The following is a 25,018-nucleotide window of genomic DNA, read 5'->3' as shown; positions in this document are numbered from 1 at the left end:
AGATCATTCCAGATACAGGAGATCATTCCAGATACAGGAGATCATTCCAGATACAGGAGATCATTCCTGATACAGGAGATCATTCCAGATACAGGAGATCATTCCAGATACAGGAGATCATTCCAGATACAGGAGATCATTCCAGATACAGGTAGGTAGGTAGGTAGGTAGGTAGGTAGGTCGGTCGGTCGGTCTGTCTATCTATCAGTAATGCTTTTGTCCACTTGGAGCAGCAGAAACAGACGTAACACTTCAAAGACTTCTACTGAAGTTCATTATTCCTTCTGTCAGGTTTATAAAGATCACTAATAAAAGATCACTGTGCTCACTGTGTTCAGGAGAAACACGTCTGCTGCAGCCATGTTTCTTTAACTGATCACGTCACACGGAAGAAAAAATCTTCCATCGGAAACATAAAAGCAAAATGTTACAATAAACAATTTAATACGTCAGCTTAAAGCGTGAGATCTAAATGAGTCGGACCGTTTATCCACTGTGCTGTCGGCCGTGAAGGAAACGAACTGCTCAGTGTGACTTTAATTAAAAACAACTAACTGAAGCAGTAAAAGTCCATTAAAACAACTGTTTCACTGACGACATGATGGGAGCACAACGTTAATCTGGATCCGTGTGTGTGTGTGTGTGTGTGTGTGTGTGTGTGTGTGTGTGTGTGTGTGTGTGTACCTGCAGGCAGGCCTGTTGGGGGGCCAGGTTGGTGCCCCCCCCCACAGTGCCCAGCTCTATGGAGGGCATGGTGCAGGTGATGTACAGGTCCTCCCCCGTCGGCCCGGACCGCTCCATGAGGGTGATGCAGTTACTGCTACCGACGGACTGGGCCGGATCCTGGAGGACACACACACACACATGAAGACAGGAGACAGGGGACATTGGGACCAGCTGGTGGACAGTATGTCCTCCTGATAGCTCACCTGTCCACAGGCGATGTAGATGGCCGCCACCAGGTTGGCTGCGTGTGCGTTGAAGCCCCCGATGCTTCCCGCCATGGCCGAGCCCACCAGGTTCTTACTGATGTTCACCTCCACCAGAGCTGCTGTCGAGGTCTTCAGGACCTGACGGGGCACGAGGGAACACGCACAGGTTCAATTTCATATCATATGTAAAGGTTTTTACTTGTTGTCGGTCTATTAAATGTGAGTGACAGCTGTCATCAGGACCAACAGAGGACGGTTTACTACATGAGGCCTCGTGTTACTTCATAGTTTTGATGTCTTCATTTTAATGCTGCGGCACTGAATTAACCCTGAATGGGATTTTAATGACAATTTCAAGCCGATGTCGTTGTTGTGCGTCTTGGTCTGAGTTTTGAACCTGTTTCCAACTGACAGAGAACAACCTGCTGTTGCATCATCAACAACTAACAGCTCTGTCATCTGTTTAATACCGATTCTCATTAAACTTTCATACACAGAGTGTTTCTGTTGAAGGTCTTTTGATCGGCTCGAGGTCACGGGTTTAAAGATGGGAGCGCCTGGTTACTGCCACTGAAGACTCCTCCTACCTCTCTGACCACCTGGGCGGGGATGGTGGCCTCGCACACCGCAGACTTGCCCCGCCCTTCGATCCAGTTGATGGCGGCCGCCTTCTTGTCTGTGCAGAAGTTCCCGCTGACCGCCACCACCTGCAGCTCTGGGAAATGCTGCTGCAGCCTGGTCAGAGCCTGCTCGGTGCCCTGCACACCACACAACACAGGTCAACACAACGGCCCAACCTCCTGATGGTTCACACACACACACACACACACACACACACACACACACAGGAACTGTTACCTTGGAGATCATGTTCATCCCCATGGCGTCTCCTGTCTTGGAGTGGAAGCGGATGTACAGATTCCTCCCGGCCAGACCGACCAGCAGCTTCTGGAGCCGAGCGAACCTGCCGACAGACACACAACGTCTCACACAGCGTGGACACACAACGTCTCACACAGCATGGACACAGAACAGACACACACAACAGACACACAACATCTCACAGCGTGGACACACAATGTCTCACAGCGTGGACACGCAACAGACACAACGTCTCACACAGCATGGACACACAACAGACACACACAACAGACACACACAACAGACACACAACGTCTCACAGCGTGGACACACAACGTCTCACACAGCGTGGACACACAACGTCTCACACAGCATGGACACAGAACAGACACACACAACAGACACACAACATCTCACAGCGTGGACACACAATGTCTCACAGCGTGGACACGCAACAGACACAACGTCTCACACAGCATGGACACACAACAGACACACACAACAGACACACACAACAGACACACAACGTCTCACAGCGTGGACACACAACGTCTCACACAGCGTGGACACACAACGTCTCACACAGCATGGACACAGAACAGACACACACAACAGACACACAACATCTCACAGCGTGGACACACAACAGACACACACAATAGACACACAACGTCTCACAGCATGGACACAGAACAGACACACACAACAGACACACAACATCTCACAGCGTGGACACGCAACAGACACACACAACAGACACACAACGTCTTACAGCGTGGACACACAACAGACACACACAATAGACACACAACGTCTCACAGCGTGGACACACAACAGACACACAACGTCTCACAGCGTGGACACACAACGTCTCACACAGCGTGGACACACAACAGTCACTCTGTCCCGTGATTGACAGCTCTGTGTTTCTACCTGCTGGTGCTGTCGAAGGCGTCCCTGACGGCCCGGAAGCCGTCGGCCGTCTCCAGCCAGGCTTTGACCTCCGCGGCCTGACAGGCGGAGGGCAGCCGGACCACGGGACCCCGAGTCATGCTGTCGGCCAGGATACGGCTGCTGGCTCCGCCCCCTAGCTGCAGCAGCACACAGGGAACAGGCTCAGATCAGGTACAGCACACATTAACGGATGATGTCATCACAGGAGCGTTCACAGCGCCGCAGAGGAAGCGGAATAAATCTGAATGATCCGACCTGTAGCTCCGCCCACAACTCTATGAACCGTCTTTGCTCTCACGAAACGAATCTGAACTCACTGCGATTGCTCGACATCCGCGGTTGGTGCTGGCAACTAAGCAGCCCTCCGTAGTTGCCATGGGAACCTGGAACTGCTTCCCATCCAGATGCAGCGGTCCGGCCACGCCCACCGGTACAGGCATGTAGCCAATCACATTCTCACAGCAGGTGCCGATCACCTGGAAGACAACGCTCGGTCAGACAGGAAGCGGAGCGCGGCAGAGAGGAAGTGCGGCGTGTCCGGCGTGTCGCTTCACCTTGGAGTAGTCGTAGTCGGCGTACGGCAGGCGGCTGAGAGCGGACGGAGAGGGAAGCTTAGCCGAGATCATCTGTCTGCGTATGGCCACGCCCCTCTCCGGTCTCTCCATCATGGCCTCCAGTTTGTAAGCAGGGATGTGTTTGGAGGTGACCAGCAGCATCACCTCAGCATCACTCAGACAGCGAGGACCCAGCTGGAGGACACAGACGAAAGACAACGAATAAAAGAAGTTGACATGGTGGTGGATGTTCGTCATGCCACTGCCACATAGCTGTAACCTGACTGGACCACAGGCCTGTCAATCAAACAGACACGCCCCCAAAAACAGGTCTTCTTGAATCTTCTTTTCTAATGAATGAGGGATTATTTTCATTGATGACGTATCATCTATAAAATGAAAAAGATGCTGCAGTGATACAACATGTCTTCATATTAACAGCTCACCTCTGTTGTCTCCATATTTTTATGTCTAACATGTCTTTACGTCTCCTGTGTCCAACCTGCTGAGTGAGTCAGGCCTCACCAAGACGATGCAATCAGTGCAAGTGTCTTTTCTATTGCTGTCGAGCTCTAATTGGTTCAGTAAGCTCATTACAGCCCCGTTAAACCACACGAGACGGCCGGGACACAGAGACACCTGAGGGAGACGGACAGTCGGTCGACGTGACGTAACCACCGAGAGGGAGGACTGATTCAGGTGTGATGTCTCACCTCGGGGTTCTTGAGGATGGACAAGCAGTCGTCCAGGCAACGGGGCGTCTGGGGGAGACTCAGCCGAGCGCTCTCCGGCTTCCCTTCGCTGTCCTCGTCCCCCACCACGAACACGCTCCTCGGCTGGGGGTGCCCCGAACACACGGGACGGATAACCTCATCTGGGGGGACACGAGGGAGACGGACAGGTCCATGAGCTACAGCATCATCACAGAGGACACACACATGACGGAGGACACACACATGACAGAGGACACACACATCACGGTGGACAGACACACCTCTGTCGTCCCTGAGGACAGGTGCCGGGGCATTGGCGGTGCTGTGGGCGGCGGCGAGGACTCTGGTCCGGAGAGCGGGCGTCTCCGGCCTGCAGCAGGTCTTGGAGGGACGCCGCAGGTTGAGGGACGGGGGGGACATGATGGGGTTCTTCAGGGACAGCGTGGACTCCATCTCAACCTGCTCGAAGAAGATGTACTTGATGGCCAGCAGCAGGGCGAGGGCCAGACAGATCACCTGCTCCACGTCCATGGTGACCATCCTGCAGGGGGACGGATGGAGACGGGTTCAGAGAGACGGAGACGGGTTCAGAGAGACGGAGACGGGTTCAGAGGGACGGAGACGGGAGGGAGATGGATTCAGAGGGATGGGACGGAGACGAGTTCAGAGGGACGGACACGGGTTCAGACGGGACGGAGACGGGTTCAGATGGATGGAGACGGATTCAGAGGGACGGAGACGGGACGGAGACGGGATGGACACGGGTTCAAATGGGTTTCCATTTTAATTTGTTTTTAATCGTGTTTTTAATTTGTTCTCCAAACTTATTTTATTTGTCTGGGCTAAAACTGTCCGTCTTCTTATTGCCATAACTGTCAATCATCTGTTGAGCACTTTGAACTGCACCAAATTGTACAAAAAGTGCTGTGTGGATACAGTTTGATTGATTATGGGTGATTTCAGAAGAGGTCTGCTTCGGTTTGTTCATTTCTATCCTTCATAATCCTGTTTCAGTTCTTCTCTTTTCAACTGACCCGCCAACACCTGCAGCTCCGGAGCAGAGCAGGAGGTAAACCGTAACCAAGGTAACCGTCACATAACAGCAGCACATCTCTACTCTCACCTGGTGAGGTAGAAGTGCCACAGCGGTTTCTCGGGCTCGATCCTGCGGGGGGACAGCTGGTCCAGCTCCATGCCCACCTGAGGGACGCCCACCGTGGTGTTGATGGACAGGGGCTCGGCGATCCAGCGGCTGTGGGCGTGAACCATGACGAGGCCCAGAGACTGCACACGGAGCGGAGAGGACACATCACACCGGGGTTCACATGGAAACAGAGACGTGTCGGAGCAGGAGAGGAGTTACCATGATCATCTTGACCCGCTGGGTCACCGGGTTGGGCTTGTTGTCCTCCTCCTCCATCACTCTGGAGAAGTGGCTGAGCTGCCAGATGGGGTGGCCCTCCTGACTGTCACGGGACAACTGAACACAACACAACACATGCTGTGAGGGTGGAAGAATCAAAGCAGCAGAGTTTCGCCGTATTTTGTGTCAATATTACATCATTACATAGATGAAAAGTATATTTTATGATATAAATGAATAAATTTGTCATTTTATCTAGTTTTTGTGAACGTTATGAATCCTCCAGTTCAGATTCTGTCCGTCACCATCTTGTTAGTTCGGAGCGGTTTGGAGCAGGAAGTGACCATATTTGGACGAGCTGGGGGAGGAGCCAGCGGTGGATCTGAACAATCTGATTGGAAACCTGACGATACTACGTCCCGCCCACCGATAGCTGGAACCTGACTGCACCACAGGCCTGTCAATCAAACAGACACGCCCCCAAAAACAGGTCTTCTTGAATCTTCTTTTCTAATGAATGAGGGATTATTTTCAGATGGACCTCCAGAAAACTAATAAGAAGGAGTGACTTTAGCTAACAACACCAAGATAACTGATGGACACATTTTATTCACTTTGGATTTGATGACAGAAGTTGAATGGGAGTCTATGGAGCCGGAGGCTTTTTGGAGCCGACCTCTAGTGGCACTCGCTGGTATTGCAGCTGAAGACACTTCTGGATCAGAACCATTTTACAGACCTGAAACTACGAACTCTTTTATATCCAGTCTGTAGTTTTATATCCAGTCTGTAGTTTTAGATCCAGTCTGTGGTTTTATATCCAGTCTGTACTTTTATATCCAGTCTGTGGTTTTATTTCCAGTCAATATTTGTATATCCAGTCTGTAGTTTTATATCCAGTCTGTAGTTTTATATCCAGTCTGTGGTTTCATATCCAGTCTGTAGTTTTATATCCAGTCTGTAGTTTTATAGTCTGTAGTTATATATCCAGTCTGTAGTTTTATATCCAGTCTGTACTTTTATAAAGTCTGTAGTTTTATATCCAGTCTGTAGTTTTATAAACAGTCTGTAGTTTTATATCCAGTCTGTAGTTTCATATCCAGTCTGCAGTTTTATAAACAGTCTGTAGTTTTATAAACAGTCTGTAGTTTTATGAACAGTCTGTAGTTTTATAAACAGTCTGTAGTTTTATATCCAGTCTGTAGTTTTATAAACAGTCTGTAGTTTTATGAACAGTCTGTAGTTCTATATCCAGTCTATAGTTTTATATCCAGTCTGTAGTTTTATATCCAGTCTGTAGTTTTATGAACAGTCTGTAGTTTTATAAACAGTCTGTAGTTTTATATCCAGTCTGTAGTTTTATAAACAGTCTGTAGTTTTATGAACAGTCTGTAGTTTTATATCCAGTCTGTAGTTTTATAAACAGTCTGTAGTTTTATGAACAGTCTGTAGTTTTATATCCAGTCTGTAGTTTTATATCCAGTCTGTAGTTTTATAAACAGTCTGTAGTTTTATATCCAGTCTTTAGTTTTATAAACAGTCTGTAGTTTTATATCCAGTCTGTAGTTTTATAAACAGTCTGTAGTTTTATGAACAGTCTGTAGTTTTATAAACAGTCTGTAGTTTTATATCCAGTCTGTAGTTTTATGAACAGTCTGTAGTTTTATATCCAGTCTGTAGTTTTATAAACAGTCTGTAGTTTTATGAACAGTCTGTAGTTTTATATCCAGTCTGTAGTTTTATAAACAGTCTGTAGTTTTATAAACAGTCTGTAGTTTTATATCCAGTCTGTAGTTTTATAAACAGTCTGTAGTTTTATGAACAGTCTGTAGTTTTATGAACAGTCTGTAGTTTTATATCCAGTCTGTAGTTTTATATCCAGTCTGTAGTTTTATATCCAGTCTGTAGTTTTATATCCAGTCTGTAGTTTTATAAACAGTCTGTAGTTTTATGAACAGTCTGTAGTTTTATATCCAGTCTGTAGTTTTATAAACAGTCTGTAGTTTTATATCCAGTCTTTAGTTTTATAAACAGTCTGTAGTTTTATGAACAGTCTGTAGTTTTATATCCAGTCTGTAGTTTTATGAACAGTCTGTAGTTTTATATCCAGTCTGTAGTTTTATAAACAGTCTGTAGTTTTATGAACAGTCTGTGGTTTTATATCCAGTCTGTAGTTTTATAAACAGTCTGTAGTTTTATATCCAGTCTGTAGTTTTATATCCAGTCTGTAGTTTTATAAACAGTCTGTAGTTTTATAAACAGTCTGTAGTTTTATAAACAGTCTGTAGTTTTATATCCAGTCTGTAGTTTTATATCCAGTCTGTAGTTTTATAAACAGTCTGTAGTTTTATAAACAGTCTGTAGTTTTATAAACAGTCTGTAGTTTTATATCCAGTCTGTAGTTTTATGAACAGTCTGTAGTTTTATGAACAGTCTGTAGTTTTATATCCAGTCTGTAGTTTTATAAACAGTCTGTAGTTTTATATCCAGTCTGTAGTTTTATATCCAGTCTGTAGTTTTATGAACAGTCTGTAGTTTTATATCCAGTCTGTAGTTTTATAAACAGTCTGTAGTTTTATATCCAGTCTGTAGTTTTATATCCAGTCTGTAGTTTTATGAACAGTCTGTAGTTTTATATCCAGTCTGTAGTTTTATAAACAGTCTGTAGTTTTATATCCAGTCTGTAGTTTTATAAACAGTCTGTAGTTTTATAAACAGTCTGTAGTTTTATATCCAGTCTGTAGTTTTATAAACAGTCTGTAGTTTTATAAACAGTCTGTAGTTTTATAAACAGTCTGTGCATAACATACATGTTGTGTTATATGTGGTTGATAGATAGTGATGAACAACAACGTGGTGCTCTGACCTCCAGCACCAGGGAGACGCAGGCAGGGAAGAAGGTCATGAAAACAAAGTAGTTGGCCAAGACAGACAAGCATCCGAAGCAGCACATGATCTCCAGCTGTCTCACACCTGGAGGACGAAGAAGAGAAAGATCAGAGCTGCTGTGTGCACACAGAAAGGTAACCTGAGGCTCCTCCTTCGCTCCTGGTCTGTTACAACAGGTGTGATTTAGTGAAGGTACCTGACATGGTTCCTACTCCGATCACTAAACACTCCACCAGAGCGTCCAGAGTGAAGGTGGGTCCCAGCACCGCCATGCCCCGGGAGATGTTGTCCCGCACCTCGTCCTGAAACAGTTGAAATGAATCAGGCGTCCAGGCGGCTGCTGAACGCTTCAGTGCGGCGAGAGAACATTTGCTCGTACCTGAGAGCTGGAGCTCAGGGCGAACTTGGCCAGCGCGCACGCTTTGGAGAGGTCGATGAGCAGCAGGAAGAAGGGCAGCGCCTCGCTGGAAGACAGGACAGACAGAGGTTACCAGCCGCACCGGAGACACGGCGCGGAGGACACGGCGAGGACGGGGTCTTACTTCAGGCCGGTCAGCTCTTTATCCAGGAAGTGGATGACGACGGTGCTGAACACGAAGCTGGAGAAGATCGTGAAGAGGCCGGCGATGCCTGCGGGGAGGAAGAGCAGGTGTACCTCACCGCTCCGCTTTAACATCCCGTCAACAGCCCGAGCATCGGTCACTCACCCAGGATGTATTTGGACCCCAGCTGTCTCAGGTTCTGGAACTGGAAGTAGATGTAGACGATGGCGATGCAGCGTGTGATGGTGAGGATGATGATGTCGCTGCTCAGAATCTGCTGCAAAAAGAGAAGAAACAACAACCTGAGATCAAACTCCTCCGAACCGAAGACCCGGAGGAAGGAAGTCCTCCTCCGTCACACTCCTCCTCCAGCCCACTCCTCCTCCGGCCCACTCCTCCTCCGTCACACTCCTCCTCCAGCCCACTCCTCCTCCGGCCCACTCCTCCTCCGGCCCACTCCTCCTCCGGCCCACTCCTCCTCCGTCACACTCCTCCTCCGTCACACTCCTCCTCCGTCACACTCCTCCTCCGGCCCACTCCTCCTCCGGCCCACTCCTCCTCCATCACACTCCTCCTCCGGCCCACTCCTCCTCCATCACACTCCTCCTCCGTCACACTCCTCCTCCGTCACACTCACCTCCTCCGTTCTGGGGCAGTCGAAGTTCCAGCCGCAGATCTGGTCGTTGCCGGTGAACATGTTCATGGACATCATGCAGATGGTGAGCGTGACGGTGCTGACGATCACCTCCCAGGGGTGGGAGGCCACCAGCAGGCCGTGGGCCCGGAACAGACGGGTCAGCATGGTGCCGGGATCACAGGGAGCTGGACCGTCACAAAACAGAGCCGGTCAGTCAGCTTCATTACACAGCTGCATGTCCATCATGGACATTCAGAGGACGTAGTCCTCCAACAGCTGGATTTAAGGACACGATTTATGTCCATTTACATGAACGTAAAAAGAAAAATCACCGATTCAGACAGTAAACTTAAAACCCCCAAAACTTGTTTTAATGTTTGTTATTATTGAGCTCATTACCGCTGAAGTTAACGTCAACATTGTTCGTATCATTCAGGAGATATTCACTTCATTAGCCGACTTTATGCTCCAGTTTAAACCATTTAAGTAGCTTAATAGATTACAGACCGTGAAGGCTGCAGAGACTCGGTCCTCAGCGGACACTCGGTCCTCAGCGGAGACTCTGTCCTCAGCGGAGACTCGGTCCTCAGCGGACACTCGGTCCTCAGCGGAGACTCTGTCCTCAGCGGACACTCGGTCCTCAGCGGAGACTCTGTCCTCAGCGGAGACTCGGTCCTCAGCGGACACTCGGTCCTCAGCGGAGACTCGGTCCTCAGCGGACACTCGGTCCTCAGCGGACACTCGGTCCTCAGCGGAGACTCTGTCCTCAGCAGAGACTCGGTCCTCAGCGGAGACTCGGTCCTCAGCGGAGACTCGGTCCTCAGCAGACACTCGGTCCTCAGCGGAGACTCGCTTTGTCTTTCAGTCCGCAGACATCTGGAGAACTGTTGTTCCTGCTGGCGGTTAAAGCGTGATGTGAGCGGAGGGCCTTCCCTCGGTGAGGAGGATGCCAGACGGACGGTTGCAGCTGAACGGACTCCCGTTAAGAAGCGGACCGAGGACCGGGCTCACCGGATCTACGGAGACTTCACGGGGCGGCCTCCGCTGCTCAGAGAGCGCCTCACCGATGGAGCCATGGCACGCTCCGACATCATCCGACGCCTCGGCCAATCGCGTCCGTCACCTGCTTCGCGAGCGCCTTCGCCACGCCCCGTTTCCATGGCGACGGTGTTAATGGGGCGTGGCCAGAGCGAAGACGACGAATCTCACCGCTGTGCTGCCGCGCGAGGCCGTCGGAGGGGAGGAGACACCTGTCTGTCCCGGCCGGGGCTCGGACAGGGGTCCGGTGGCCAAACACGGTCACATCCGGTGACTACGTCATTAAACGTCACTGAAGAGACTCTGATATAAAACCGGCTCCGTGTCAGACTGGACTGCTCAGCAGCTGGATGTCTCCCGGGCCGGTCCACGGTAGGAGAGCAGCAGTCCCACAAACACAACACAGCTTTTTGTGTTATTTATTTAAATTATAACGCAAAAACTTCTCCAACACAGACAAACGATTTGATCACGTGAAAGAACAAAACATTTTGTGTTGTTTCATTGATTTTCCTCTTGATGAATCTGAATCTTAAACTCACTGGTTATCAGTGAAGAGCATGAAGAGCATGAAGAACATGAAGAGCATGAAGAGCATGAAGAGCATGAAGAGCATGAAGAACATGAAGAGCATGAAGAACATGAAGAACATGAAGAGCATGAAGAGCATGAAGAGCATGAAGAGCATGAAGAACATGAAGAGCATGAAGAACATGAAGAACATGAAGAACATGAAGAGCATGAAGAACATGAAGAACATGAAGAACATGAAGAGCATGAAGAGCATGAAGAGCATGAAGAGCATGAAGAACATGAAGAGCATGAAGAACATGAAGAACATGAAGAACATGAAGAGCATGAAGAACATGAAGAGCATGAAGAACATGAAGAACATGAAGAACATGAAGAGCATGAAGAACATGAAGAACATGAAGAGCATGAAGAACATGAAGAGCATGAAGAGCATGAAGAACATGAAGAGCATGAAGAGCATGAAGAACATGAAGAACATGAAGAGCATGAAGAACATGAAGAGCATGAAGAACATGAAGAACATGAAGAGCATGAAGAGCATGAAGAGCATGAAGAGCATGAAGAACATGAAGAGCATGAAGAGCATGAAGAACATGAAGAGCATGAAGAACATGAAGAGCATGAAGAACATGAAGAGCATGAAGAGCATGAAGAACATGAAGAACATGAAGAGCATGAAGAACATGAAGAGCATGAAGAACATGAAGAACATGAAGAGCATGAAGAGCATGAAGAACATGAAGAGCATGAAGAGCATGAAGAACATGAAGAGCATGAAGAGCATGAAGAGCATGAAGAGCATGAAGAACATGAAGAGCATGAAGAACATGAAGAGCATGAAGAACATGAAGAACATGAAGAACATGAAGAGCATGAAGAACATGAAGAACATGAAGAGCATGAAGAACATGAAGAGCATGAAGAACATGAAGAACATGAAGAACATTCCTCTGACACATTTATGGAGGTTTAAACTGAAGGACCATGTTGACATCACCAGATGGCCGACAGCTGCCCGGATCTTCTGTCCTGTTGTTTTATAAATGGAGGTCATCATGATCCCGACGTGTTTCTACCTCACATTGTTCAACCCGGATGTTCTGTATGTGATCTGAGAACGAGCGGATCTTTTTATTTAACCTCCTCATAGTATTCTGTTATTGTTTGTTATCGCGCATTTTGGCAATAAAGTCACATTCAAACAACAACAACAACAACACCTGATTCTAGTTCCGGTTGTCGGAGGAGTTTCCCGCCATCTGCTGTTAGCTGACCGGCCGCAGCAGGAGGAGCAGAGTCTCTCCTCAGACAGGTAGGGAGTTCAGACACAGGGGTTCTACGTGTTCTACGGGGTTCCACGTGTTCTACGGGGTTCTACGTGTTCTACGGGGTTCCACGTGTTCTACGGGGTTCCACGTGTTCTACGTGTTCCACGGGGTTCTAAGATGTTCTACGGTGTTCATGATTCAAATATAACAACATGTTTGTAAGATGGAGGAACTAATTTAGTTTTTAAGGTGCTTGTAAGTAATTGTACCTCCTTCGCACGTTCTGGTAGAGAGATGGGGCAGTGAAATGTTTTACCGTTTACATTCACTCATATGGGAACAGCGTTTTAGAGCTGCTTTTAATGTTTGATTATTCATGTTTTTACTGTTATCAGCAGATTTTAATACTTTTATGTTGTCTTGATCATTTTAACTTGTAAAGTGTCTTTGAGTGTCCTGAAAAGCACTATATAAATAACATGTATTATTATTATTATTATTATTATTAATAACTAACACAAGTCGTATTTATTTTCAGTGTAAACGCCTGTAGTTTCTCCACCAGGAGGTTCTTCCTTCCGTTGTTGCACTGATTTACTCTTGTACGCTTTATTAAGCATTCACCAATATGTTTTATCCACAGAATAAAGGGAAACTTTTTATTAAAACAAAAATATGTAGTTTAGTTTAGGACTGCGCTTCATATGTTTGTATTCTCCTCCTCAATAGTTTCAGTCCACAAGATGAGTTCAGGTTGTAGTGTGTGCTGCCATCTAGTGGGTGGTGTTCAAATAGTCCCATAATCTGGTTGACATTTTTGGTTCTCCATCATTCACAGGTTGGACTCCTTCACTCTTACATGACATCATGAGTTTCAGTGGAGTTTATTCCCAGGAAGCAAAGCAGCGTTTCCAAAGCAGTGGCAGCTATGGACCCTCAAACCATCAGGACCACGCCTACACAAAACAGCTGAGAGGGAGTGTGACTGCTAGGTTCAGGTACCGCTGGTAAACAGCTGAGAGGGAGTGTGACTGCTAGGTTCAGGTACCGCTGGTAAACAGCTGAGAGGGAGTGTGACTGCTAGGTTCAGGTACCGCTGGTAAACAGCTGTACTCATGAACACAGGAAGGCTGCTGCTCCACTCTGTGAAGAGTGATACTCAGGGCAGTAATGGTGCACACATGATTACACTAGAGAAAGAGGGAGCTCTGAACTGTCAAACAACACATAATTAAGAACTAGAATAATTTCTAACTTATTTGATAAAACAGAAATTCAACTAACTTTCTTCAAATAGGTTTGAAATGAAACGAGTCACAGTCGTTGTCTGTTGTGTTGTGAGCTCACCGTAACGTCTACACAGCTGTCTCTACACATTTGATACACAACAACATAGTACACAGGACCAAGCACTATGTCGTTGATTGTATAGTGAGAAGTGAACAACAAAGACATGTTCATTAAAAGACATGTCATGACCTCACAGTTCATTAAAAGACATGTCATGACCTCATAGTTCATTAAAAGACATGTCATGACCTCATAGTTCATTAAAAGACATGTCATGACCTCACAGTTCATTAAAAGACATGTCATGACCTCACAGTTCATTAAAAGACATGTCATGACCTCATAGTTCATTAAAAGACATGTCATGACCTCACAGTTCATTAAAAGACATGTCATGACCTCACAGTTCATTAAAAGACATGTCATGACCTCACAGTTCATTAAAAGACATGTCATGACCTCACAGTTCATTAAAAGACATGTCATGACCTCACAGTTCATTAAAAGACATGTCATGACCTCACAGTTCATTAAAAGACATGTCATGACCTCACAGTTCATTAAAAGACATGTCATGACCTCACAGTTCATTAAAAGACATGTCATGACCTCACAGTTCATTAAAAGACATGTCATGACCTCATAGTTCATTAAAAGACATGTCATGACCTCATAGTTCATTAAAAGACATGTCATGACCTCACAGTTCATTAAAAGACATGTCATGACCTCACAGTTCATTAAAAGACATGTCATGACCTCATAGTTCATTAAAAGACATGTCATGACCTCACAGTTCATTAAAAGACATGTCATGACCTCACAGTTCATTAAAAGACATGTCATGACCTCACAGTTCATTAAAAGACATGTCATGACCTCACAGTTCATTAAAAGACATGTCATGACCTCACAGTTCATTAAAAGACATGTCATGACCTCACAGTTCATTAAAAGACATGTCATGACCTCACAGTTCATTAAAAGACATGTCATGACCTCACAGTTCATTAAAAGACATGTCATGACCTCACAGTTCATTAAAAGACATGTCATGACCTCACAGTTCATTAAAAGACATGTCATGACCTCACAGTTCATTAAAAGACATGTCATGACCTCACAGTTCATTAAAAGACATGTCATGACCTCACAGTTCATTAAAAGACATGTCATGACCTCACAGTTCATTAAAAGACATGTCATGACCTCACAGTTCATTAAAAGACATGTCATGACCTCACAGTTCATTAAAAGACATGTCATGACCTCACAGTTCATTAAAAGACATGTCATGACCTCATAGTTCATTAAAAGACATGTCATGACCTCATAGTTCATTAAAAGACATGAGAGAGTCAGAGATGCTGAAAACAGGTAACGTGTTAAAACCTCCACTTCTGTCTGTGTTCATGTGTGAATTGTGTTTTTAATCTCCAGGTGGAGAGTTGGAGGAGACACGTTACAGAGTTACTGTACTGTAATATAAAAGTACTGTAGTGCAGTGGCAGACTGGTATGTCTCATCAATGGAAAGTTTAGATCAGAAAAAGATTTTTAATCGGTTAATTGATTTCAGGAACACGTCAGAGCACATGAAGCCCAGCAGAGCACCACACACAGCGGAGGACTCCCTGACAGGTCAGCACGGCTGTATCACTTCATCACTTCATCACTAGCACTTCATCACTAGCACTTCATCACTAGCACTTCATCACTATCACTTCATCACTTCATCACTAGCACTTCATCACTAGCACTTCATCACTAGCACTTCATCACTATCACTTCATCACTATCACTTCATCACTAGCACTTCATCACTAGCACTTCATCACTAGCACTTCATCACTATCACTTCATCACTTCATCACTATCACTTCATCACTAGCACTTCATCACTAGCACTTCATCACTAGCACTTCATCACTAGCACTTCATCACTAGCACTTCATCACTAGCACTTCATCACTTCATCACTATCACTTCATCACTAGCACTTCATCACTAGCACTTCATCACTATCACTTCATCACTATCACTTCATCACTAGCACTTCATCACTATCACTTCATCACTATCACTTCATCACTAGCACTTCATCACTATCACTTCATCACTAGCACTTCATCACTAGCACTTCATCACTAGCACTTCATCACTTCATCACTAGCACTTCATCACTAGCACTTCATCACTATCACTTCATCACTAGCACTTCATCACTAGCACTTCATCACTAGCACTTCATCACTTCATCACTAGCACTTCATCACTATCACTTCATCACTTCATCACTTTATCACTTCACTTTATCACTTCATCACATCACTTCATCACTATCACTTCATCACTTCATCACTTTATCACTTCACTTTATCACTTTATCACTTCATCACTTTATCACTTCATCACTTTATCACTTTATCACTTCACTTTATCACTTCATCACATCACTTCATCACTATCACTTCATCACTTCATCACTTTATCACTTCACTTTATCACTTTATCACTTCATCACTTTATCACTTCATCACTTTATCACTTTATCACTTTATTACTTTATCACTTCATCACTGTCACTTCATCACTGTCACTTTATCACTTCATCACTATCACTTCACTTTATCACTTTATCACTTCATCACTTTATCACTTCATCACTTTATCACTTCATCACTTTATCACTTCATCACTTTATCACTTCATCACTTCATCACTTTATCACTTCATCACTTTATCACTTCATCACTTTATCACTTCATCACTTCATCACTGTCACTTTATCACTTCATCACTATCACTTCATCACTATCACTTCACTTTATCACTTTATCACTTCATCACTTTATCACTTTATCACTTTATTACTTTATCACTTCATCACTTTATCACTTTATCACTTCATCACTTTATCACTTCACTTTATCACTTCATCACTTTATCACTTCATCACTTTATCACTTCATCACTTCATCACTATCACTTCATCACTTCATCACTTTATCACTTCATCACTTTATCACTTCATCACTTTATCACTTCATCACTTCATCACTGTCACTTTATCACTTCATCACTATCACTTCATCACTATCACTTCACTTTATCACTTTATCACTTCATCACTTTATCACTTTATCACTTTATTACTTTATCACTTCATCACTTTATCACTTCATCACTTTATCACTTCACTTTATCACTTTATCACTTCATCACTTTATCACTTCATCACTTTATCACTTCATCACTTCATCACTATCACTTCATCACTTTATCACTTCATCACTTCATCACTTTATCACTTCATCACTTCGTCACTTCATCACTTCATCACTTTATCACTTCATCACTTTATCACTTTATCACTTTATCACTTCATCACTTTATCACTTCATCACTATCACTTCATCACTTTATCACTTCATCACTTTATCACTTCACTTTATCACTTTATCACTTCATCACTTTATCACTTCATCACTATCACTTCATCACTTTATCACTTTATCACTTCATCACTTTATCACTTCATCACTATCACTTCATCACTTTATCACTTCACTTTATCACTTCATCACTTTATCACTTCATCACTTCATCACTTTATCACTTCATCACTTCATCACTTTATCACTTCATCACTTTATCACTTCATCACTGTCACTTCATCACTTCATCACTTTATCACTTCACTTTATCACTTTATCACTTCATCACTATCACTTCATCACTTCATCACTTTATCACTTCACTTTATCACTTTATCACTTCATCACTTTATCACTTCATCACTATCACTTCATCACTATCACTTCATCACTTCATCACTTTATCACTTCACTTTATCACTTTATCACTTCATCACTTTATCACTTCATCACTTTATCACTTCACTTTATCACTTTATCACTTCATCACTTTATCACTTCATCACTTTATCACTTCATCACTTTATTACTTCATCACTTTATCACTTCACTTTATCACTTTATCACTTCATCACTTCATCACTATCACTTCATCACTTTATCACTTCATCACTTCATCACTTTATCACTTCATCACTTCGTCACTTCATCACTTCATCACTTTATCACTTTATCACTTTATCACTTCATCACTTTATCACTTCATCACTATCACTTCATCACTTTATCACTTTATCACTTCATCACTTTATCACTTCACTTTATCACTTTATCACTTCATCACTTTATCACTTCATCACTATCACTTCATCACTTTATCACTTTATCACTTCATCACTTTATCACTTCATCACTATCACTTCATCACTTTATCACTTCACTTTATCACTTTATCACTTCATCACTTCATCACTATCACTTCATCACTTTATCACTTTATCACTTCATCACTTTATCACTTCATCACTATCACTTCATCACTTTATCACTTCACTTTATCACTTTATCACTTCATCACTTTATCACTTCATCACTTCATCACTTTATCACTTCATCACTTCATCACTTTATCACTTTATCACTTCATCACTTTATCACTTTATCACTTCATCACTTTATCACTTCATCACTTCATCACTTTATCACTGTCACTTCATCACTTCATCACTTTATCACTTCACTTTATCACTTTATCACTTCATCACTATCACTTCATCACTTCATCACTTTATCACTTCACTTCATCACTTTATCACTTCATCACTTTATCACTTTATCACTTCATCACTTTATCACTTCACTTTATCACTTTATCACTTCATCACTTTATCACTTCATCACTTCATCACTTTATCACTTTATCACTTCATCACTTTATCACTTTATCACTTCATCACTTTATCACTTCATCACTTCATCACTTTATCACTTTATCACTTCATCACTTTATCACTTCATCACTTTATCACTTCATCACTTTATCACTTCATCACTTTATCACTTCATCACTTCATCACTTTATCACTTCATCACTTCATCACTTTATCACTTCATCACTTCGTCACTTCATCACTTCGTCACTTTATCACTTCATCACTTTATCACTTCATCACTTTATTACTTCATCACTTTATCACTTCATCACTTCATCACTTTATCACTTCATCACTTCGTCACTTCATCACTTCGTCACTTTATCACTTCATCACTTTATCACTTCATCACTTTATCACTTCATCACTTTATCACTTCATCACTTCATCACTTCGTCACTTCATCACTTCGTCACTTTATCACTTCATCACTTTATCACTTCATCACTTCGTCACTTAAGCTGACACGTGGTGTCGATGTTTTCTGTCATCACAAAACCTCTTCTGGAAGTTTACAAAATCTTCCTCAGTATACGCTATTAGAATTTGAACAATCTCCACGTCTGTTATTTAAGCAATATTATGCTCGAGTGTGCTTTAACGTGATTATTGGAATGATTGTCGTTCCAATAATCATAAAGCACCATCAAGTGTAATATTACAATCATACAAGTTACCATCAAATAAAACATGTCATCTACATGTGTTCATGTTGTGGAGCAATTCACTCTAAAATATAAAACTTTTTGTTAGTGATCTCTGTTTCCATGGCAACACATGGGGTATGATTAACAGCTGGAAAACAATCAGTCGCCTCAGTAGACTCTCATGTAACGTATGTAATGTTTCCTACTCCAGGAAGTAGTCCGACCCTTAGCAACCACCCTAGCAACAGAGAGGATTTCTAGTCTCCAACTGAATAAATACAGAAAAATAGAAACACTAAACTGATCAGCTAGTTCAGTCTGGTTGGAACAAAGATATCTGATGTACAAAGATATCTGATGTACAAAGATATCTGATGAACAAAGATATCTGACGAACAAAGATATCTGACGAACAAAGATATCCGATGAACAAAGATATCCGATGAACAAAGATATCCGATGAACAAAGATATCCGATGAACAAAGATATCCGGTGAACTAAGATATCTGGTGAACAAAGATATCTGATGAACAAAGATATCTGGTGAACTAAGATATCTGGTGAACAAAGATATCTGATGAACAAAGATATCTGATGAACTAAGATATCTGATGAACAAAGATATCTGATGAACAAAGATATCTGATGAACAAAGATATCTGACGAACAAAGATATCTGATGAACTAAGATATCTGATGAACAAAGATATCAGATGAACAAAGATATCTGGTGAACAAAGATATCTGGTGATCAAAGATATCTGATGAACAAAGATATCCATGTTCTCATGTGTTTTTAACATTTTAGCTCCGTGTCATGTGTTCAAACCAAACCGGTCCAGCTAGCCTCCTCTAGGATTGTAAGTGCGTGACTATCCGTGGTGTTACGGTACGGGTGCTCGGAGCGACCAAAAAGGACCAAAAGAGACCCGACTTCACCAAATGGGTCATTTAATAGAACTATAACAAGTAGAAACTACATTATATTACATGTTATATAATATTCTATTCTAATTCTATTTTCCCATTGAGGAGGTGGAGGGATATTTCTAGTGATGAGCAGGATGTGTTGTCATGGTGATTTGTTCCAGCTGTTCAGTTGACCAATCAGATCTCTGGGGCAGAGCTACTGGTTGTGTAATATATATTAAATAAACAACAATGTAAAAAATTAAATCATAAATACCACTAATACTAAGAGCAATACTGTGAGGAGGTTGTAAACACCATCCTGTGCAGGATCTATTTCTCCTGTTAGAGCTTCTCTGGCCTCCACGCTCTCTGCTGAGTCAGCTGGGATGTAACTTTCCCTGACAGAGAATCATGTTACATCTACGTGTTACATGAATGACTGAGGAAACGTGTTACTTCAAAGGTTTGCAGACAGGTTGGATCCTGAATTTGACTTGTTGAAAGTCTGAGAACTGAAACGTTGTGAATAATGTGACTGTATATTATTGATATTGTGAAGGATTATTTTGGTTCTATTCACATCCAAGAAAAATCAGAACACATAAAAACAGAAATGAGTCTCAGATACTGAGCTGCATTTAAAGTCATCTCCAGTCAGCTTCTTCAGCTTGAAACAACCAACCTGTTTCTGTAACAGGGCAGGAAGTAAAAGACTCGACAGCACGACTCAGAAACACAGCGTTGGTTAACAGATTTTATTGAGAACAGTCCAGAAAAACCAGAGGCGACAGCGACCAGGGGATAATCCTCAAAAAACATTCATCAATCCACTCAGGCAGAAGTACAGGCAAAGAAAGTTAAATCATAAACGAACAAACTCACGGATAGGAAGCGCTGGAACGGAGAGCTATGAAAGCAGTGAGGGAGGAACAGGTGAATATACGGGAGGACAGCCAATAGGACGCAGGTGGAAACAATCAGGGCGGGCAGACAATCACAGAAGGAAAACACCAGCGACCGGAAATGACAGGAGAGGTAAGTACCAAAATAAAACAGGAAGTAGAAACAGAAAATTGCAAAAATAAGAGAGAAAAACGTAACGGACAGGACGAGATGTGACACTTTTCAACTTGAAGTTAGTTTGTTTAAGTCCTCCAGAGCTGCAGTTCACATTTGATCAAATCATTTCAAGTTATTTCACCGTGTTTCCTGACTGAGTGTTTCAGGGCGGTTCTGTGATTCCTCCGACACACTGAACTAAATGATGTTAGCTCATCTCTAACGGAAAGTGAGGCTGGATTTGTAGTCATTTTATTTCTGGAAAGAAGCAGTAAAGCTCAGTAACCTTCAGCTCAGCCACGCTGTGTTTGGTCTGTCATCATCACTGTGTTCTTTGAGAGCTCTGTAGTGGAAAGCCTTTAAAACAAACGTTGAATTGGATTTTGAGACCAACTCTGACAGTTTTACAGCAGCGGTCCAAATCAAATTTTCATTTCTTCCTGATACAAACTGCTTGAAGATAATTACACATCTGATGCTGTGCTGCTCTCCTCCTCCGTCCTGACCCTCTGACCTAATAAGGGCATAAAGGGAAGAGAGGCAGACGGCGCAGGTCCGTGGTGACCTCCAGCGGCAGGACTCTCCGTCTGCCGGCGGTGCAGCGCAGGAACAGGTTCGGAGAGAGTCTGCTTCACAGGGCGGTGATGCAGGGAGATCTTCAGATGCTGAAAGCCATCCTGCAGCTGGGACCAGATGTTAACATGGCCGACAACGCAGGTAAAATACAGAAAGGTGTTCGGGTATTTAATGACGCGTGAAGGTTGGATGTGTATTCACTGTGTCGTGTCTGTTCTGATGTGTTCTCCCTGCAGGCTGGACTCCTCTTCATGAGGCAGCGCTCTACGGGCACTACGAGGCCTGTCGGGATCTGATTAATGCTGGAGCTGAGGTCAATGCTGCCGCAGCCAATGGAGTCACGCCCCTGCATGATGTCATCAGAAATGGACATGAGAGGGTGAATAAATGAAGCTCTCATTCATTTTCACATGCAGAAAAGTCTCTTTTTAGGTTAAACGTGGGTTTTGATCGTCTTCCAGATCGCTGAGCTGCTCCTGAAACACGATGCTGACCCGCTGCTGCAGGACCGCCACGGACAAACAGCACTCAGCATCAATACAGACCCGTTTCTACGACGACTGATGGTGATGTACATCCCAGAAGAACACGCTGCTGCTGCAGAATCTGGAAACAGAGAAGAAGAAATATCAGGTTGGAAATGCTTCTTTATACTTTTCATACTCAAAGGCTTTGATTATTTGGTATCAATATAATTATATTACAGTATTATTGATAGTGAGAGTTAATACACGAGTACAACATCTGGAACACAAGTACAACATCTGGAACACAAGAACAACATCTGGAACACAAGAACAACACCTGGAACACAAGTACAACATCTGGAACACAAGAACAACATCTGGAACACAAGAACAACACCTGGAACACAAGTACAACATCTGGAACACAAGTACAACATCTGGAACACAAGAACAACATCTGGAACACAAGAACAACACCTGGAACACAAGAACAACATCTGGAACACTAGTACAACATCTGGAACACTAGTACAACATCTGGAACACAAGTACAACACCTGGAACACAAGAACAACATCTGGAACACAAGAACAACATCTGGAACACTAGTACAACATCTGGAACACAAGTACAACACCTGGAACACAAGAACAACATCTGGAACACAAGAACAACACCTGGAACACAAGAACAACATCTGGAACACTAGTACAACATCTGGAACATAAGTACAACATCTGGAACACAAATACAACATCTGGAACACTAGTACAACATCTGGAACACAAGTACAACATCTGGAACACAAGAACAACACCTGGAACACAAGAACAACATCTGGAACAAAAGTACAACATCTGGAACACAAGTACAACATCTGGAACACAAGTACAACATCTGGAACACAGCATTAGTGTACAATAATAAACTGCAGCGTGTGTTCCTGGTATAGAAGTGATATTTATATTTCGAGGCGAAGGAATAAGATTTGGTTGATTTGATTTTGAAGTGAGAAAAATACAGAATATCAGCATTTCTATTTCTTTGTTGTATCGTGGTGATACAGATGTGGTATCGTGGTGATACAGATGTGGTATCGTGGTGATACAGACGAGGTATCGTGGTGATACAGATGTGGTATCGTGGTGATACAGACGAGGTATCGTGGTGATACAGATGTGGTATCTGTGAGAGAAGAAGACTGGTATTGTTTGATAATGTGTGCAGCTGCCTCAGGAACACAGTGTGAGGACATTAGAGGACCACAGACCGGCTCTGAGGAGAAGGACGCGTCCGTCCAGCATCATCCGCACATCTGCACAGATCAGACGGGGAGGAGCGACGCTGCGAACAGCTGCAGAGGAAGAGTTGTATCTGAGAGCACCTCCTTCAGGAACCTGGCTGGAAACACCCCAGCAGGTCTGCAGCATGATGGCAGGAGGTCCTTCTGGAATAGATCTTTAATGATTAATAAATTGTTTTATATGTTATAACCAACATGGTGCAGCATTGTAGTGATCAGGGTTGTTGCTGCAGGACGGAGCCCTCTGCAGGAAGCAGACCTGTGTGGGGACCTGAGAGGCTCTGCAGCACCACAGATAGTGGAAGACAACACAGGACAGGATGTCCCAGGTGACACGTTCCCCGTCTTCCGGTTGTGTCCTCATCGTCCTCAGAGACGTCATCGTGTTAGAAACACAGCTCATGTTCTGCTGTCTCCTCCTCAGCTCTGATGCACCACCATAACAAACCAGGACATCAGGAAGACACACAGATTCACACAGTGAGTGGTTGCAGGAAACAGGGACCTGAGATTCACACAGACCATCATCATCATCATCATCATCACAACATTTATATCATACAATCCTGTTTCCATAAAAGTGTGTAAAATGTAAATAAAAACAATGCAATGATTTGCAAATCACATAAACGAATATTTAATTTAGACCAATGACAACATGTCAAATGTTGAAACGGAGAAATGTATTTTTTTATAAAACAATAACATTTCACAGTTTGTACATTTTACAGTGTTTCAACTTTTTTTTAGAAACGGGGTTTTAGTAACTAAGAAACCAACTCCATCAAAGTCTTTAATATCCCGTCTGATTAAACTCACGTCTCCCTGAAACCAGAGAGGCCGACACAAGCGCACATGTTCAGGGACAAACTGTCTTCTTAAACCGACAGCAGGCCACAGAGACGTGGGGGGCGTGTCCAACCAGCTGTCCGTCACAGGCTGTCGTCTCAGCTGATGTTCTGCTGGAGAACCAGAGGCAACCGAACACATCAGCTGACGGTACTCCGACTCAGTTATTGTTTTCTATAAAGAAAAACGTTGTTCAACCTGAACGTGTGGTTGTTTATTCGTCACGTATGCAACTGAAATAAAGACTGAACAAAATAGACTGATAAGTGTATAAAACACTAATCTGAGCGATATCGCTCATAACGCCTCACTAATAATGTTTGCTTGAGTTTGTCTTATTATTTGATTTCTGGAGCATCTGATCTGATCTGTTTTCCGTCCGCTATAATTTGCATATTTATTGATGTCATTTTCTGTCTTTACGCTTTTGAAAGAAGGAGACTTTTACTATATTAGTGAGGGCCGATGCCAGAGTCCTGCAGTTCCCCCACCGAGACGAGACTCTGAACAAACGGACTGAATGTGTCTTCATTCTTCAGTGACGGTCAGTTGTCCAGCTGTGGTTCCTCCGCCGTCCGCCCTGCCTCCCATCAGCCCCTGCGGCCGTCCACCGAGGAGGACGCCGCCGGCGTCCGGCGTGTCTCTGCAGCGTGTGGACGGAGAGGACAGCGACAGCGACCGCACGCTGGATTTTGCGGGTGACGGCTCAGATGAGTCGGTGGACTGGGATCTTAAAGCCACGCAGAACTTCAACCTGCGCCCAGCCGGCGTGGACGTGGAGGACGCTCAGGTGTACACCTTCCCCACGGAGAGGGTTTAA

The 25,018-nt window shown here is 43.8% G+C and overlaps 2 protein-coding genes across 3 annotated transcripts in view; one reads left to right on the top strand and one right to left on the bottom strand.

Moving 5' to 3' along the window:
• Window positions 1-10,505, bottom strand: part of hmgcra (3-hydroxy-3-methylglutaryl-CoA reductase a) — a 15,327-nt gene extending 4,822 nt beyond the window's left edge. The window contains exons 1-18 of one of the 2 annotated variants that reach the window (XM_069149904.1): window positions 9,953-10,505; window positions 9,446-9,630; window positions 8,974-9,085; window positions 8,809-8,896; window positions 8,646-8,730; window positions 8,463-8,568; window positions 8,244-8,350; window positions 5,378-5,494; window positions 5,138-5,298; window positions 4,296-4,555; window positions 4,015-4,175; window positions 3,302-3,496; window positions 3,065-3,223; window positions 2,727-2,884; window positions 1,791-1,896; window positions 1,520-1,690; window positions 930-1,070; window positions 685-843 (exon numbers count right to left, since the gene is read on the bottom strand). In XM_069149904.1, coding sequence (XP_069006005.1) covers window positions 685-843; window positions 930-1,070; window positions 1,520-1,690; window positions 1,791-1,896; window positions 2,727-2,884; window positions 3,065-3,223; window positions 3,302-3,496; window positions 4,015-4,175; window positions 4,296-4,555; window positions 5,138-5,298; window positions 5,378-5,494; window positions 8,244-8,350; window positions 8,463-8,568; window positions 8,646-8,730; window positions 8,809-8,896; window positions 8,974-9,085; window positions 9,446-9,610 — 2,451 coding nt within the window. In that variant the 5' untranslated portion in view covers window positions 9,611-9,630; window positions 9,953-10,505. The remainder of the gene's footprint in view (window positions 1-684; window positions 844-929; window positions 1,071-1,519; window positions 1,691-1,790; window positions 1,897-2,726; window positions 2,885-3,064; window positions 3,224-3,301; window positions 3,497-4,014; window positions 4,176-4,295; window positions 4,556-5,137; window positions 5,299-5,377; window positions 5,495-8,243; window positions 8,351-8,462; window positions 8,569-8,645; window positions 8,731-8,808; window positions 8,897-8,973; window positions 9,086-9,445; window positions 9,631-9,952) is intronic. The other variant, XM_069149905.1, reaches the window with a different exon arrangement.
• LOC138198475 (tonsoku-like protein) lies at window positions 9,583-25,018 on the top strand. Its single transcript, XM_069149906.1, has 10 exons — window positions 9,583-9,654; window positions 15,154-15,215; window positions 21,526-21,720; window positions 21,816-21,958; window positions 22,041-22,212; window positions 23,274-23,465; window positions 23,583-23,678; window positions 23,774-23,829; window positions 24,240-24,348; window positions 24,738-25,018. The coding sequence occupies exons 2-10, from the start codon at window positions 15,170-15,172 to the stop codon at window positions 25,016-25,018; spliced, it is 1,290 nt and encodes a 429-aa protein (XP_069006007.1). The 5' UTR covers window positions 9,583-9,654; window positions 15,154-15,169.

Source organism: Embiotoca jacksoni, unplaced genomic scaffold (assembly GCF_022577435.1).
Source record: "Embiotoca jacksoni isolate LCO1_2020_lvr unplaced genomic scaffold, fEmbJac1.0.p SCAF_152, whole genome shotgun sequence".
NCBI lineage: Eukaryota > Metazoa > Chordata > Actinopteri > Embiotocidae > Embiotoca > Embiotoca jacksoni.
This window is presented reverse-complemented; position numbering and strand designations above follow the sequence as displayed.